Source organism: Thamnophis sirtalis, unplaced genomic scaffold (genome assembly GCF_051295495.1).
Source record: "Thamnophis sirtalis isolate CommonGarterSnake01/CBP01778 unplaced genomic scaffold, rThaSir2_p1.2 scaffold_2, whole genome shotgun sequence".
Classification (NCBI taxonomy): domain Eukaryota; kingdom Metazoa; phylum Chordata; class Lepidosauria; order Squamata; family Natricidae; genus Thamnophis; species Thamnophis sirtalis.
The window spans coordinates 173,323,978-173,342,756 of NW_028261382.1; the positions used below are offsets into that span (position 1 = coordinate 173,323,978).

At 41.6% G+C, this 18,779-nt stretch overlaps 1 protein-coding gene across 5 annotated transcripts in view; it reads right to left on the bottom strand.

Moving 5' to 3' along the window:
* Positions 1-18,779, bottom strand: part of FARS2 (phenylalanyl-tRNA synthetase 2, mitochondrial) — a 221,288-nt gene that overhangs the window by 51,011 nt on the left and 151,498 nt on the right. For 4 of the 5 annotated variants that reach the window (XM_087707510.1, XM_087707507.1, XM_087707509.1 and 1 more), the window contains one exon: positions 10,385-10,536. The exons of the other annotated variant lie outside the window; for it this stretch is intronic. In XM_087707510.1, the coding sequence (XP_087563636.1) occupies positions 10,385-10,536 (152 nt within the window). The remainder of the gene's footprint in view (positions 1-10,384; positions 10,537-18,779) is intronic. 5 annotated transcript variants of the gene reach the window in all.

The following is an 18,779-nucleotide window of genomic DNA, read 5'->3' on the forward strand; positions in this document are numbered from 1 at the left end:
TGTTCTTCAAACCTTTCCAACTTTTCACTTTTGACTCCCATTTCAGAACACATGGAATTATTACAGATTGTCTATCAGGACATTTTTTACTTGACAATTATGGATAATACAAGCCAAGAGGGAATACAACTCCTCATCTAATTCCTCATATTCTAACATTACATTCTTAATGACTTTCTGTTGTGCCCCAGCAGGAGCCGTTGGAGCTGCCACCAGACTCCGACAGCGAGGGGCCCTCTAAGTCAGCTCTGGAGGATGTGGAGGACCCTGGACAGGGTTCCGACTTCGAGCAGGGTGCAGAGAGGTTGGTTGGACACCAGGTGGCGCCTGAGCCTTGGACCAGTGGGGAGGAGACAAGGGAGAGTGAGCCGGATGCCAGTAGTGAGTTGTTCCTGGATGCACGCCATCGAAGAGCTACTAGGCGTCAGGAACAATTACACAATTACAGGAGGTGATTGTACTCAGCTGGTGGTCATTAGGCTCCTCTCCAGACTATAAAAAGCTACTTGTGCACACGCCCCTCTTTGCAGAAATCAACGCAGGTTTGAATGTTGGAGGACAGTACTGTGAGCTTTGCAGGCTGGATTGCTGCCAAGCCTTATCTGTGTTTATTGCTGCCTGAGTTTGTCTGAGTTGCTGCCAAGGTCCTTATCTGTTTGTTCTGCTTGGCTTTCAGCCACCGAGGTTTTGGTGTCTTGCTATTAAAGGACATTCCAGTTAAGCTTGTCTCGGCATTCGTTACTGGACGGAGGAGGGGGTCAGAACAACTTTCTATCAATATGTCCTAAAATTTCTTTCCAATGACTATATATTCACAGCCCTTCTGTGAAAAGCTTTATTTGCTGTGCAGCCATCCTTTGAATGTTCACTTAATTTGGAGCCCCAGCTTCTTCTTTGGCTGGAGACCTGTGCTTAGTGTTTAGAAAGGAAGCAGAAACTGTGCACACATTAAGAAATTGATACGGTGCCCTAATGATTGAAATGGAAATGCAATTATCATTTGTTTACAAGAAAGGAAATCTGTTTCAATTCAATAACGTGAGGTTTTCAAGCACAACTGACAGATAGATAGACTAACATTCTCCCGCATAATTTTTTGGTACCAAGCATTACTCATTTCTCCTTCAGGGATGGCAAGATGGCTAAGACCCGATGTAGCACCCCTAGAACAAGATCAAAGCATCTTGCCACCTCTATGTTTGACATAAGAGCCAAGGTGGCGCGGTGGTTAAATGCAGCACTGCAGGCTGACTGCTAGATCAGCAGTTCAGCGGTTCAAATCTCACCGGCTCAGGGTTGACTCAGCCTTCCATCCTTCCAAGGTGGGTAAAATGAGGACCCGGATTGTTGTTGGGGGCAATATGCTGACTCTGTAAACCGCTTAGAGTGGGCTGAAAGCCCTATGAAGCGGTATATAAGTCTACTGTTATTGTTATATGGTATGAAGTTATCATTGTAAATGCAACATTTAGATACCTCCAGACATAATGACACACATTGGAGTCACTGACAGAGTTGACATGATGTGTCCGTCATTTGCTGATCCCCCAAGGATATCTTTGACACTCATGTAGCCTAAAAAGTTGCACATATGATTCACTTGTCCTTAGAAAGTTCTTCCAGAAGTATGGAAGGTCATCCAGAAATGAATTGATGGTGAGTCATAAGTAGCTTTAGCCTACCTTTGCATTAATCTCATTTTTATCCTTTTCTGATGGTTGAATCATGAATTATGACTCTGACATGAGGACAAGAAGGTGAGACATGGCGGGAAAGGCCTCAGTCAAGGTGAAAGGGCCTCGGATTCCCTGGTGTTGTTTCGAGAAGCCCTTTCTTGTAGCTTCTTGTAGAATTTTACACGGCAGTCTTGGAGTGATTTTGACAGAATGCCACTCTTGAAAAATTCATTATTGCCCCAAGTCTTCTTCATTTCAAGTCCTTATTCGTCTTTGTGAAGGATTTCAGAAATGTATTGTGATCAGGGCATGTTATATTTTTAGATCTATATGCTGTGAGGAGAACTATGTGGCGTGACGTGGGGACATTTGTGAGATTTATATACTGTAAGTCAAGGAGGAGTTTTTAATAAGAATAAGAATAACAGCTCGTATCCAACTGCTTCTGGTTCTCTCTTCCAGCTGAATTGGCTGGATTTTTATTTGAGATTTGGCACGTCCCAAATTGGATGACTTTGTTTATAAAATAAATCAGCATCAATCTTTGGTGCTACATCTAGATTTCTCTCTCCCTGTATGTTCTGACAGCATTCAGTTGCAAAAGTATGAAAAATTAGACATTCAAACACAGATTGATTTTTTTTTACATAATTGCATAAAGGTAAATAATTTTAACATCTACAAAACATGGGTGCTTTTTAATGGAAGAAGTAAACATACACCTCACTTGAGAAGTACAGGATTGTTACTGAAGCTCTTCTGCTTAAAGCAAAATCCACTCATTTGGTTTCAAATCAGAGTTAAGAGAATGGTATGTTACCACCTCTTTGTTACTGGCTAATGTAGGTTAGATTAGATTAGATTAGATTTATTACATTTATATGCCGCCCTTTCCCCCGAAGGGGACTCAGGGCGGCTCACAATTCAGTCAGGGAAGGGGGTACAGACAGGGGATAAAAAGACGAACATAACAATACACAATTTAAAACACACAACAACCATACCATTTGAGGAGGGGGGCAAAAGCTCATTAGCCCCAGGCCTGTCGGAACAGCCAGGTTTTAAGGGCTTTGTGGAAGGCCTGGAGGGTGGTGAGGGTTAGAATCTCCACGGGGAGCTCGTTCCAGAGGGTCGGAGCAGCCATAGGTTGTGGAAATGGAAGAACGGAAGAGACATACATGACATCAGAAGTTTTCTTTACCATTTTATTCTATAAGTCAAAGTTACTTAAACTTTCTGAACGTAAGCTCCAAATTTAAGCAATCTGCTTTAGACCCACCAAGGGACCATTCTCCAATCCACAGGTCAATCTATTAGGAACAAACTACACACATACACAACTGTTGTGACTCAGCAGCAGTCTTCTGTGAGTCTTTTCGGGATGCAAGATTAATTATGCAGCTGGGGCTCGTTACGGGCATATTCTGGGGATAAAAAGACGGATGGTGCCACGCCCTAGTTGCAGGAGTCAACGTTCCTTCGTTCGTTCAACATTCATTGATCATCAGTCGTGGTTTATGTAAGATACACTTGGAGAAGTGCTTTGTTTTCTGTAACCCTGATTCAAGGATACACTTGGAGAAGTGCATTGCGTTGTAAGAGTTTTTGTTTAGTATTCTGTTATCTCGTCAGAGACTGTATTTATGTTATTTTTGGGCTCGCAGCCAGTTTGAGCCGAGAACTGATATCTTGCCTTCCTTTTAAGTTGTTTGCCTGTTGTCTGTTTAACGAGTGGAGAAGGGGGGACAGAACATACAACTATACTAAAATAACGAAGCCCAACATTATTAAATTAAAACCAAATAATGGGTCGGCAATTTGGTGGTTCAAATCCCTAGTGCCGTGTAAAGGAGTGAGCTCCCGTTACTTGTCCCAACTTGTCCCAACTTCTGCCAACCTAGCAGTTCGAAAGCACATAAAAATGAGATCTACACTGGAGGTCTGTCAGAAGGAAATCTTTGGTGTCCAGAAAAAAAAAACATCTGAACAAGACTAAAACTTTGCTCATGAACTACCTAGGCAAAGACCAGGATTTTTGGAACATTGTGCTCTGGACAAACAAGGCAAAAAACTGTATAGAATTATTTGATCACATCAGAAAATATGCTTGGCAAAACCCACAGACAATACTTCACAAGAAGAACCTGATACCAACTGATACCAAACACAGGTGGTAAAAATGTTGATTTGGGATCCACTATGAATTTGCGGTAACTCACTATGAATTTGCGATGGCTCAGTGGCTAAGACACTGAGCTTGTCAATCAGAAAGGTTGGCAGTTTGGCGGTTCAAATCCCTAGTGCCGCATAACGCTGCCGTTACTTGTCCCAGCTTCTGCCAACCTAGCAGTTCGAAAGCACGTAAAAATACAAGTAGAAAAATAGGAACCACCTTTGGTGAGAAGGTAACAGGGTTCTGTGCGCCTTTGGCGTTTAGTCATGCCGGCCACATGACCACAGAGACGTTTTCTGACAGCGCTGGCTCTTTGGTTTTGAAACGGAGATGAGCACCGCCCCCTAGAGTTGGGAACGACTAGCAAATATGTGCGAAGGGAACCTTTACCTTTTTATACAGTATTATCTTAGGAATCACTGTCCAAGGTGGCAGCTTTATACTCCCTAATGCTAGATGAAAAAATCACGATGGGGACAAAATATATATTTTATATGTTTTCATGTACAATTAAAGCGAAATAAATTTCTCGAGACAAGGATCATTGCAGCAGGAACAGGCACTTCTAGTTAAGCACTCAAGTGCAAGACCAAGTATGCAGGAAGTCCCCTTTTCTGTACATGCAGATCTTAGAAAGAAAAATCCTGGAAGGTTGCTATGACAGAATCTGAAAAATTTGTCATAAAATAGAGATAAAAAGAAAAACTTAATTTTCCTTATTTTATAGAATAAACCTATACGGACCCTTTTTTTTTCCTAAATAGTTTAGATTCTTGTTCTTTTTAAAAAAAAAAAATATTAAAACCAGTTGTTCCCCTGAGATGAGTTGAACGACTGTCTTCGTAACCTCCCAGCCAGCAGGACATTGAGTAAACAGAGCAAAACATTTGGAGAGTATCAGTGGAGAAAAGCTGCCATAGGGTCTCTGAGAACTATGGCTATTTACAAAGCACTTCAAAATTAGCTTAGGAATTAGTGTTGGGATTTATGATGTGCTTTTTGCAGGCAGCACTCCACTAAACAAAGCATTTTGAAGCAAGGAAAATGAATAGGGATTGTCAGCTCTTGTACATTCCATCTAATTTGCCTGTACCACCCTACTGGTTAATAGTATTTATATTTTTATAGTAGATAACTGGGGTTCCACCACAAAACCGCGCTCGACTAAACCGCGTCCGACTAAACCGCTGACGTCATCAACAGAGCGACAACAGCGCGGAGACAGAAGCACGCTGTAAACCCTAAACCTAAAATTAACCCCTAAACCTAACCCCCCTAAACCTAATCCTAAACCTAACCCTAAACCTAACGCTTAACCTAACCCTTAACCTAACCCTAAACCTAATCCTAGCCCTTAACCTAACCCTAAACCTAACTCTAAACCTAACCCTTAATCTAACCCTAACCCTAACCCTTAACCTAACCCTAACCCTAACCCTAAACCTAACCCTTACCTTAAGTTGAATCGGCTTGCTTTCAAAGCGCTATTTAAAGCGCCCTTCTTTCTCCGCGCTGGCTGTTGTCGCCCTGTTGATGACGTCAGCGACGCGGTTTAATTGGGCACGGCTTAGTCGAGCACGGTTTTGACGGGTCACGGATAACTGGAAGGCTATTGCACGAGTTTAAAAGCATTAATGCAAATATGACCACGGGTCTAGAATATTGGAACAATAAAAATGCTTTGTAAATAGACATTACAGATTTTTCTTTCTCTGAAGGGATTTGAAATCAGTTACCATTAAAAGGGGAATTCCTAAAAGTGCATAAGTGGGTTTGAGTGGCAAGGAATGTGTTTCTGTTCCCATTATAAAACTCTGATCTACATATTGGAATATTTTTACTGTAATCTATGCAGGTTTTCTACCCTCACCTCTTTCAAAGTCAAGCACCCTCTGCAACACACAAAGAATGTAGATGCTAGCATCATTTGCTGGAGTGTCTAGAGATTATTCAACATAAACTTCATTTTATAGGCAGCTGCAAGAAATCCCACTGTTTTGGAGCCTATTAAAAGAGATCTCCAAGTTGGGACACCGGAGTGAGTTAGGAAAATCCGTGTCAGTAAAAACAAGCTTTGCCATTATCTGTTCAAACAATTATCTCTTGTTGAACCAATGAATCCGGAACATGAAATATTAATTGATACATTAATTAATAGATTAATAATAAATATGAAATATTACATGAAATATTGCAAGCATAATATCCAGCATTTTAACAGACATCTATGCGAGGCTGAGTCTATTGCAAGTCTTAAATGATAGGAGGAAAGGTGTGGTTGCATGGTAATATTTTAAAATGTAAAACACTAAATCTTATAAAGGTTAATTACATCTTCATAAAGTATTGCTGAGCATTAGCCACAAATTTGAGTGTTTGAAAGGGATAGTTTCACTTCCTAGCATTCATTCATTTAAGAATACTTATACAATAACTTTCTAGGTTCCTGCATGAATAAGCAACATTCTAAGAAAAAAATAATATCAAAAGTGATTTTTAAGGTTCACTATTGTGCCCATTCAGAAATTAGATCTATTAAAACAGCACATCTTAATGAAATAAGAGTCATACTCATAATTTCCATCTTCCACTTTTTAAAAGTAATTGGTTCTCACTTTCATATATTTAATATGCATGTGCTTATAATGTTAAGGTAAACCATCATGAATGATCATATATTCAGTTAATTAATGGATTAATAGTGAATTAATTTTTATTAAAACAAATGATCTTGTATGCAACTTTCAACTATCTAAATCCAATATTCCAGTTGATTAGGTACATGTCCAAGTTAATGTTTAAATTATCAAGTATTGAGATACTGGAATAATATTTTCTTGTTTAATAGAATTATTTGTATGTTAGGTTCTCGGGGGACTTTCTGGGTCAGTTATAATTTATTAATTAAATATTTATATATGCATGCACATAATGAAAAACAGCATTAACCCATCTGATAATTTCAATTGCTGTAACTGTTAGTCACCTAAACATATGGTTGAACGGACCAGGCATTTCTAAATTGGCCAAAACAGATGGACATTTTCAAATCTTTGGAACATTTATTACTCATATAGAAGTAAGTACACTTATGTACAGGTATTTATATTGAATCACATATGGTAATTACATTTAAATGAAAATGTAATATGATTATGTTATTTTTACAATATGACTGAGGATGGCCCATTGCTTGGATTTGTTTCTAAATCAGAAATAAATGGTTTTTCGTTTCGACACACATTGTCTCAACAAAGATTTTAAGCTTGCTTTTGTATTATTGTGGATCATTTGAAGAGTGTTCGAAGACTTCAGTTAGGCCAGAACGCAGCCGCGCGAGCGATTGTGGGTGCACCTAGGTACACCCACGTTACACCTATCCTCCGCGAGCTGCACTGGCTTCCCATTGGTCTCCGGACACGCTTCAAGGTGCTGGTCATTACCTATAAAGCCCTACATGGTATCGGACCTGGGTACCTGAGAGACCGCCTCCTGCCAATTACCTCCCAAAGACCGATTCGATGGCACAGACTTGGCCTCCTCCGGATTCCATCTGCCAGCCAATGCCGCCCCCCCGGAGGTTTTGGTGTCTTGTTATTAAAGGACATTCCAGTTAAGCTTGTCTCGGCAGTCGTTACTGGATGGAGGAGGGGGTCAGAACAGAACCATTTCTTCTCCCTCCCCCACTGGTCCGCAAAAATGGAAAGGTTGGGGAAGCTGCACTAGATACTGCAAACTAAAAAGTAAATGAACTTTAAACAGTCCCCTATTCCCGTCTGTATTATTTGCCTCCTTCCAAAGTGGCTTTTCACCAAAGATAAAAGACCCCAAAACGTTTCATTGCACATTAGTGTTTTGCTTCTAAGATTAAACTCTCTGATAAGACATGAAAGAAACATTATTGGGCAAGTTACTGCTTCTTATCTTTAAAAATAAACCCCCCACCTTTATTAACATAAGACAGATAAAATGAATCTAGGATATATTTAGAAGTTGGGCCAATTCAATTATATTCCCCTGAGGTAGTCATTTCAAATCATTCTCAATGGCACTTAAGTGAGTTGAACCTTTAATACACACATTGACTCAACAACCAATACACAATTTTCTTCACCTCTTTCTGAAATCTCTGTGGGTAACTATCATTTTGATTTGTAATGTCTCTGGAAAGCTAGAAAGAATAATCTCGGCTATATGTACATAAAACAGTTTGCCACATGCCAAAGGCTGCGGTGAGAAACAATTTACTTATTTATTTTAGAGATTTTTATTAACAAACATGTAAAATACCCACACACAAAACTTAGACGTACACCACATTTATAACAATACAATACGAACAGGAACTTCCTGTTCTTTATAATAGCAATCATCAATCGATACCGGTCACCTTATATTATTTCCCCTTCTATTGTATTTCATTCGGATTTCACCATTCTTAACCCTCTTATTTTACTCATAACTATAATTTTTTGAGTTTTGTTACATTCCTTCCTTGATTCTTGTTTCTTTCCTCCATCCACCTATACCATTTATCCCATATCTGGTAGAATTCTGATTCTTCTTTTCCCTGGATTTCTTTAGTTAGTTTATCCATTTCGGCACAATCCATAACCTTTCTTATTATTTCATCTTCGCTTGGAGTTAATTTGTTTTTTCCCATTTCTGGGCAAAGGCAATCCTTGCCGCCGTAATTAAATGTAGTATTAAATACTGGATTTCTTTTTTGTATTTCGCAGACATAATTCCTAATAAAAAAAACTTCAGATTTCCATTCTATTTTAACCCCTGTTATTGCCTCCAGTCAATTTTTGATCCTTTTCCAAAAAAATTTAGCCTCCTGTGAAAAACTATTTAAAGGTGCCAATGTTTTGTAAAGTTAACATTAGTAGTGGAGCTTTAATTCAAATATTCATACTCATACATTTCATTTCAGAGACGTAATTTTGAATAGCAGTGTTTTACCAGATCCTGCATCAGATTATTCATTGGTCTCCGACCTTAATATCTTCGCTTAATAATGTCTTCACCTGAGCTTGCCCACAAGCAATCAAGCTGGTTTCTTCTACCATATCTTCATGAGCTCAGATGCATTTTCTACTGAACAAGTGTTAATCTTGCCTAATAGCAATAGCACTTAGACTTACTATATACACCGCTTCATAGTGCTTTACAGCACTCTCTAAGTGGTTTACAGAGTCAGCATATTGCCCCAATCCGGATCCTCATTTTATCGACCTCAGAAGAATGGAAGGTTGAATCAACTTTTGAGCTGGTCAGGACTGAACTCCTGACAGTGGGCAGAGTCAGCAGAGTTAGCTTGCAATATTGCATTCTAACCACTGCACCACCACGGCTCATGCATCACCACGGCCAGGGGTGGGTTTCTCCCGGTTCGCACCGGTACGCCAGAATTGGTTTGTGAAATTTAGCGTACCTTTTGGAGCCTGTTCCAAAAGGAAGGAAGGAAGGAAGGAAGGAAGGAAGGAAGGAAGGGGGAGAGATAGACACAGGAAAGGAAGAGATACACACAAGGAAGGAAGGAAGGAAGGAAGGAATGGAGGGAGAGGGAGAGAAAAAAGAGACGAAGATAGAGAAAGAAAAAAGAAAGAAAAAGGAAGTGGGAAAGAGAGAAGAAAGAAAGAAAGAGGGGGAGAGAGACAAAAGGAAGGAAGGAAAGAAAGAGAGAGAGAGAAAGAAAGAAAAAGAAAGAGAACTTATGACCACAAATGACCAAAATTTTGGTTGCTAAGCAAGAGCATTGTTAAGTGAGTTTCACCACATTTTTCAAGTTGGCCACGCCCACCCAGTCACACGCCCACCCAGCCATGCCCACCCAGTCACATGACCACCGAGCCACTCCCACAAAACAGGCCACACCTACAGAATAAATTCTAAAAATTTTGAAACCCATCACTGACCACGGCTCATTCTTCTATTCCAACCTTTCCTGATCTGGGTATCCTCTAGATGTATAGATTTCAAGATTGCAACATTTTCAGTTTCTGGGAAATTTTCCGAATTGAGATTCACTGACCTGGAGGGTGTGTGTAGCATGAAACATCCCTCTCTACTTGATTCCTCATGAAAACGGCTGTAGCTTCCCCACCCTCATACTGGATGCATTTTTGATGTTTTTAGCTTTTTAGACAGAGTCACATTACAAGTGAGTAAGTAACTTCCGGGAACGCCGAAGGATCCACCCGCCCGCCCGCGTTTCTTACCCGGTTTTGACGAGTTCTGTGCTTCCACGCATGTGCAGAACGCATACTGCTGCTCCAGGAACAGCTGGAGCATCGCACAGGCGCTAGTACGCATGCGCGCACTGCGCGCGTGCACGAGGACGCCGCCAGCCCCGTTCCAACCGAACCGGTTGGAACGGGACGAGAAACCCACCCCTGGAGTGGCAATATATACATTGATTATATTGCTCTTACATTGTGAAATATTTGTGTCTATTTAGAATATTAGTAAATATTTGTAAAAAAAACCTATTATAAATACTTCACCATGATATAGAAAACATGAGACTTACTTTGGATGTGTGAATACATCTATGAGCTTGACTTCTTCCACCATGTCTCCTCCAATAGATCGGACTAAATCATAGAAGTCGTTTTCACAATACTTTTCAGAAGGTAGCCAAAAAGATATGTCATTGATTACAGGAGGATATTTACTGAAAGGCTAAAAAATATAAAGATTAAAAAAAGATGTAAACCAATGTTCTGAAGTAAATGGTGAGACTATAATAAAAAAGTGATTACTCTAAATATTATTAAGATTGTTTTATTTATCATTATTGCTTCCTACTTTTCCATATAATCATTCTAAATTAATTACAAGACAGGCTAAGCAGCAATAAAGTTACATTATATGTTGAATCTTAAAAATATTATACATTATACAATATTGCATCTTAAAAATGGAATCTTTTAAATTTAAATAAAATAATCCTTTAAACACAGATGCAGTATTTTCACCTAGCTTTATTGTTGTCATATAACTCCTTGTGTAGGTATGGTGGTCACCCATGGCCCAGTGCATAACAGGGCATGCCCAGCCACGCTGAACCACACAGGAAAAAACAAACTCCTAAAAGACATAACATCCTGATAGTTCACTCTAGATGTGCCTTACCCAACGACGCCCAGGATTTGACCATATATAGACAGAACTTCCCTGAGCAGTAGATTAGCAATTGTAGTTTGACAGGCTGTCTTAAATCACATGCTGATTGCTCCTCCTGCCTTTGTCCTATCTCAATAAAAGGGGCTCCCAGACCTCAATCTGGGTCGCCTCATCCCGAGAAAGCTCGTATCCGTGTCTTTTCTCAACATTGGCCTCATGGGCGAACCACGGGTACTTCACACTTTATCACATTTCAGATTAGCTCTGCATGCTGAAGTTCAAAATCCATTTTTTTTCATTCTGTATGTGCTTAATATTCGTAGATAAAGACATAACCACCACTTCTAATGTTAGAAAGACTAAGCAAGAAATTTGAAGAGAAACTTAGTTTTAGGAGTGTGCACAAAATGAAAAATATCTCAAACCAGAAACTGAACATAATTTTGGCATGAAAGAGTAATTTAATTTAATTAACAATTTAATTTATTTATTCAGTATAATCTGATCACCCACGTCAAAAGACTAGGCAGTTTATAAAATCCATGGGGGGGGGGAGGGAATTAAAACCCACAAAAATAAGCAGCCTGAACTCAAACAGTAAAATCAGTACATACACACCTCCCTATCGGTCTCCAAATGCGTTTCAAGGTGCTGGTTATTACCTTTAAAGCCCTACATGGCCTAGGACCCAGATATCTGCGAGACCGTCTTCTGCCGCATACCTCCCAACAGCTGATAAGATCACACAGGATGGGCCTTCTCCGGGTATCGTCGACCAGACAATGTTGTTTGGCGACCCCCCGGGGGAGGGCCTTCTCTGTAGCCGCTCCGACCCTATGGAACGATCTAACCCCGGAGATTTGGACCCTTCCCACTCTCACGGCCTTCCGAAAGACTACCAAAACCTGGCTATTCCGGCAGGCCTGGGGCTGTTGACCTCATGTATGAGGTCCAGCCCTGCCTAGATTGAGTCTACTCGCCGGCCGTCCATGCACAATGGAACTGGACACTGGCTCAGCTCGCTCGATCATGTCCTGGGACACTCTCCACGCCTTACTGCCGCATCTTCAGCCGAGCCAGCTGTCACCTGCCACCTGTCATCTGAGAAAGTTAACAACCGGTTCTCCCGAATAGGTGCGGATCGGCTGAATCCCACCACTGATATACACACTGATAAGGTAATGGTGAAGGTTCCCCTCGCATATATGAGCCAGTCGATCCCGACTCTAGGGAACGGTGCTCATCTCCATTTCAAAGCCGAAGAGCCAGCACTGTCTGAAGACGTGGTCATGTGGCGTGACTAAACACCAAAGGCGCACAGAACGCTGTTACCTTCCCACCAAAGGTAGTCCCTTATTTTTCTACTTGCATTTTTTACATGCTTTTGAACTGCCAGGTTGGCAGAAGCTGGGACAAATAACGGGAGCTCACTCCATTACGCAGCACTAGGGATTCGAACTGCCGACCTTCAGATTGACAAGCTCAGCATCTTAGCCACTGAGTCACCGTGTCCCTATACACACACACACACTGATATACACACTGATACAAATGTGCTAAAATGGTCACAAGATAATAGATTATTATCACTGAGATTATTCATGAGTTCAATGTTCACAAAACTGGAACTGGACATTTTAAAGATAATTCAAGTACCGGCTTGCAAACCTCTACCGATACAGTGACTCTGTACTGCACAGAAGGCCGGGTTTCACATAACATAAATCCAGGCTTTGTTTAACCCAATTACAGTTTGTTTAAACATCTGAATCTATAATGAGCGACAATTTATTATTTACTGGAAAACAAATCTAGATCTAATGCCTCCGTTTGAAGTTAGATTACAAATTTCATATACTTTCTTTAAAAAAGAAAGACCCTGGAATGCACAAGCAAATAAACAAATCTCACAGCCTCCATGAACACACAGCTTCCATCAGGGCCTTACAAACATACAAGTAAAAAAAAAAACAACCCCATGCTTTTCAATAAACAGTGTAATACTGTTTAAACAAAAGCCCGCTCCCACATAAACAGGAGCCGAACATCCTTTTACTCCTGGGAAACTTCAGATCCATCTGGATACTGTAATAGACAGCAGCAAAACAAACCATTGTTGTCTTAATAAACTGGGATTAGCCTATGAAGGGTGCCAAACTCGCAGCATCTCGTTGCCGTCACGTGACGGTTCGCGACTTTTCCCCTTCTCGTAGCTGGGGTGGGTGTGGCCTGCGCATATCGCAGGCCACCAGTTTGACAGCCCTGGCCTATCTACAAACTAATATGTTATTAAGCAAACTGTTCTGACCCCTCTCGTCCCACACCAAAGCACACTCCGAGCCAGAGATAAATTACGGCATTTAATTAACAAACAGGTCCTTGGCAGCAAACAGGCACAGACAAGCTTGGGCAGCAATAAACACAGATAAGGCTTGGCAGCAATCCAGCCTGCCAAGCTCACACAAAGTTCTCCGACGTTCGATTCTGTGTTGACTTCTGCAAAGAGGGGCGTGTGCACAACTAGCTTTTTATAGTCTGGAAAGGAGCCTAATGACCATCAGCTGAGCGCAATTACCTCCTGTAATTGCGTAATTGTTCCTGACGCTTAGTAGCTCTTCGATGGCGTGCATCCAGGAACAACTTACTACTGGCTTCTGGCTCACTCTCCCTTGTCTCCTCTCCATTGGTCCAAGGCTCAGGTGCCTCCTGGTGGCCAACCAGCCTCTCTGCGCCCTGCTCAGAGTCGGAACCCTGTCCAGGGTCCTCCACATCCTCCAGAGCCGACTGATAGGGCCCCTCGCTGTCGGAGTCTGGTGGCAGCTCCAACGGCTCCTGCTGGGCCACAACAGCAAACCATGCTAAAACAGTATTGGCTTTACATTTATGAGTAAACAAAGAATGACGAACCCCCTGGTTTTCCTATCATGTGCTAAGACAGGAAAATAGGACTTTAACGTTCATGGATATGGATGGCCCCGCTCACAGTTTTTATTTGTAAGTTTTTTCTCTAACTAGAGGTCCCAGCCAAGATGGACAGCATGAAATAGAGAAAACAAAAACAGCAAAAATAAAATAAAAGGGGGGGGGGGTTTCGTCTGCCTGTCAATTCCATCTTGCAAATGATTCACCTTCGGCCTACATTCATGTTAACATATTTCCTCTTTTGTCCTGTGCCCCATCAAGTGATCCTCAGCTGCTTTGGCGGTAAACAATGTTTCTTAGATCCCTTTTTTTGCCCACAACAGCTGATGCACTGCCTGATTAATATAATGTATTAACTCAATAGGAGAATATATTTTATGCCTGGGAAATATTTTATGACAGAACAGCGGAAATCCTAAGCGAATACCTGATAAAAGTAATATACTTGCAAGAAGGCTAAATTTACAGTAAACTGATTTACACAGACCTGGCCGCACGTGATGCAAACGCTTTAATGAATATCTGATCAGGGATACTGTGAGAATTTCAAATTAACAACCCCACAGTGATCCCAATTGTGAATCACAAATGCTTATCCAACTTGTTACATGAATAAACTTGTCAAACGAATTCATTGCCTCTACAGTGCTTGCAAAACTCAAGCCTCGATAAAAAAACCATCACACGTTTCTTCAAAGAAATACCAGAGTGTATGAATGATACTTTTGCACATCAATACTACTGCAGAACATTAAAGAGCCTCTACAGAAAATGCATGGCCACAAAGCTCATGTGAACCGTGTGACTTATGTTGAATGTTGAATGTTTAATAAATTTATAGGCTGCCCAATCCCGGAGGACTCCGGGCGGCTTACAAGAATACAATTAAAATAGAAGTTAAAAAACACAGAAAAACATAGTTAAAAAGATCACAACATACACCCAGTCTAATCGGGGCTGGAACTCAAACATGAGTTCAACAGCCCGGGGCCTGCCAGAATAGCCAGGTCTTAAGAGCCTTACGGAAGGCCGTGAGAGTGGGTAGGGTCCGGATCTCTGGGTTTATCAATATAAAACACTGCTATGGTTAGGACTGTATTTTTATGGCAAAAATGTTATTTGTATATATTGCCAAGAGTGTTGTTCTAGAACAGGTTTGTCACATTCAAGGCCTGGGGGTCAGATCCGGCCGGCAGGGTACTTTGATCTGGACCACAGGGCCATCCTGGAAGCAGTGAAGGACCAGCCCGTGATGCTTCTGCCAGTGAAAACGGAGCTTCATTTTCACTGGCAGAGGGTTGCAGGAGGTCATGGCAACCGAAAACAGAGCTCGGGAGCCATTTTCACTAACAGAGTGCACGGGCCCCCACAGGTGCCCCCGACATGAGTAACATCGAGCTGGCCATGCCCACCCTGGCCACGCCCGCACAGCCCCCTGAGGTCAAACACAACCCTGATGCAGCCCTCAATGACATTGAGTTTGACACCCTAGAATGTTATGTTTTATACTGGAAATTAATTTATTATATGTTCTATTTATTCAAACTTGTTGTGGCCCGGCAGGAGCTGTTGGAGCTGCCACCAGACTCTGACAGCGAGGGGCCCTATGAGTCGGCCCTGGAGGATGTGGAGGACCCTGGACAGGGTTCCGACTCCGAGCAGGGTGCAGAGAGACTGGTTGGTCACCAGGAGGCGCCTGAGCCTTGGACCAGTGGGGAGGAGACAAGAAAGTGTGATCCGGACGTCATGCATTGGAGCAGTGGGGAGGAGACAAGGTAGTTGTTCCTGGATGCCCAGCAACGCAGGGCAGATCAACGTAGAGAGCAGCTACGCAGTTACCAAAGATAATTGGACCCAGGTGGACCCCGGCGCAGCTACAGAGAAGGCCCTCCCTCGGGGCGCCACCAGCCGGGATTGTCTGGTCGACGGCACCCGGAGGAGGCCCAACCTGTGAGATCTTGTTGGTCGTTGGGAGGTATGTTGCAGGAGGCGGTCTCTCAGGTAGCCAGGTCCTAAACCATGTAGGGCTTTAAAAGTAATGACTAGCACCTTGAAGCGTGTTCGGAGACCAATAGGGAGCCAGTGCAGCTCGTGGAGGATGGGTGTAACATGGGTGTATCTAGGTACACCCAGTATTGCTCGCGCGGATGCATTCTGGACCAACTGCAGTCTTCGAACACTCTTCAGGGGCAGCCCCATGTAGAGCGCGTTACAGTAATCCAGTCTTGAGGTGACGAGGGCATGAGTGAAGAAAATGTTTACTCACCTAAAATATAATAGAATACCAGAGACCAGAATGTCTTCATTCATATTTGAGGATTCATTTCCACAGAGTGTGATTATAGCACTTCTTCGTAACAGATAAACTATGAAGCAAAATGTTCCCAGGAACCAAAGAATTCCTGTCTTGCCCCTAGAAGTACCTTAGGATCACTTTTGGATATTGCCCTGTGCAATCTCCTCCCCCCATCCTTTTATAAATCAATAAGCACTGAATATTTTCTAGAGGGAAACAGAGACGGAATCAGCATTCATAGAAAATTTCCTTGTACTGAAAAATGTCAACACACACAACATTCTGTCTTAAAATTGATATCGTATCAGAAGGAAATTAATTGTCATTTTGCTTGATTACGCAGAAATCTCCCACTGGTCATATAGAGTTAAATATATTTCTTCTTCCTTTCCAATTATAATTATCCATCTATCTGGAGAAACATGAATGTGTGATTTTTGCATATATTTTGCATATATTTTGTGACATGCAAATTACTGCAAAAACAAGCATGCAAGCAAACTGCGTCAGGAAAAGCATCTCAATTCCCCAATTACTGAGCTAATGTAATCGTTTCACAGTCACTGAGGCAAGTGTTGTATTTAAACATTTTGTTTTCTCCAGCTGACATAATTCAGTTCACTGCTCTGGACTTGGTTGCAACTGCAGTGAAATAAGAATCAAGGAGAAGAAAATGTCCTAGTTCAGTGTTTCTCAACCGTGGCAACTTGAAGATGTCCGGACTTCAACTCCCAGAATTCCCCAGCCAGCATTCGCTAGGATTGGATTGTTGCTAAGATTGAGAAACACTGTCCTAGTCTTTGTAAAGTTCCTAATCTTTGGACAATTCTACAGTGTACAGCAGAGGTGGGTTCCTACCAGTTCGCACCTATTCGGTAGAACTGGTTCGTCAAATCTACCGAACCGGTTAGAAGAGGTTCCACCAGTGGACCCGGAAAGCAGGCCACACCTACAGAAGAGGTTCCAAAATCTTTTGAAACCCACCACTGGTCCTTGGATAGGATTATTCTACACTATCATGCTCATATTTATAAAACTCAGTGCCTCTGTGAAAGGTAAGGATGACTACTGCGTTTGTGGTGCAATCAGAACATTGCGTGTGTTGAAGTTGTTTTAACGCAAACCAAAGATGCCTCTTAAAAAACAAGTTTACATCACATTCTTATGCGTGCCAGTGCTGTGTGTGAGGTAATTTAAGGTGGTTCTGATAAGTGTCGTCGGCATCTTCATATCTGGTCACATGGGCGGCAAGCCACTCCCATCCGGTCACATGGGCGGCAGCCACTCCCACAAAGGAGGCCACACCCACAGAGTAGGTTCGAACAATTTTTGAAACCCACCACTGGTGTACAGTATCACTGATTCTTTGTTCCCAAGATTATTGTAAGCGTTCATATTTAGTTTGCCACTGAATGGAGCTCAGCAGCAGTGGATGTGAATTATTAATTGCGATAATAACATATATATATTCTATCCTTCCCATACAAATTACGTGCCATTTTTGAAATTACAGGAAATCACTTCACACACGAGGACTCCATTACAGTCTTAGAGAATTTTAATTAAATAACCCATGTTTGTTAAATTAATGTGCAGGCCACAATTTTTTTTTCCGCACATAGTAAATTATTGGAATTTTTAATACATTAAAATATACCTAGGCAAAAATATTGTATATGATAAGTATGTGTTCTGGAATACATTTTAAAAAAAACTTAAAAACATACAAGTGGAAAAAAATATAGTATTACAGCTTTAAAAATAACTTAGCAATAGCAATAGCAACAGCGGTTAGACTTATATACCGCTTCATAGGGCTTTCAGCCCCCTCTAAGCAGTTTACAGAGTCAGCATATTGCCCCCACAGTCTGGTCCTCATTTCACCCACCTCGGAAGGATGGAAGGCTGAGTCAACCCTGAGCCGGTGAGATTAGAACCGCCAAGCTGCAGATAACAGTCAGCTGAAGTGGCCTGCAGTACTGCACCCTAACCACTGCACCACCTCAGCTCTCGACGTTATGTCTAGTTGTTCCGGTGTAGAGTGTCCTATAGCATCCTTTTGTGGGAAGAAGTTGAAACAATTTATGTCCAACCTTATGTCCAAATTCAAAATGACACCAAACGTTTTTAAAGCTTTCTCCTTATCAAAATACACAAATCTTCTCCTTTGGCATTAAAACTATCCGTCAACCCCATTGTTGGACCACTTGGGAGTCTAGCTTTAGGGAAAGGGTCATTCAGTTATGCCAATTAAATACGCCGATTCCTTGCTCCAAAAAACCAAACCACCAACTTCCCAGGGAAACCCTTGATGTACTTACATTGGCAAGTAAATAAATAAGTATCATAATCTGGAAAATCTTGCTTAGCTGTGACACAGGGCACAATGACCAGTCCCCTCTTAGAACCTCTTCTATAGGAATGATGAAATGTTTGTTTTAAAAGAAAAAATAAAACTTTTGAAACACCCCCCCCCAAAAAAAGGAATGATGAAATGTTTGTTTTAAAAGAAAAAATAAAACTTTTGAAACACCAAAACCTCTTCTATAGGCGTGGCCTACTTTGTGGGAGTGGCTTGCTG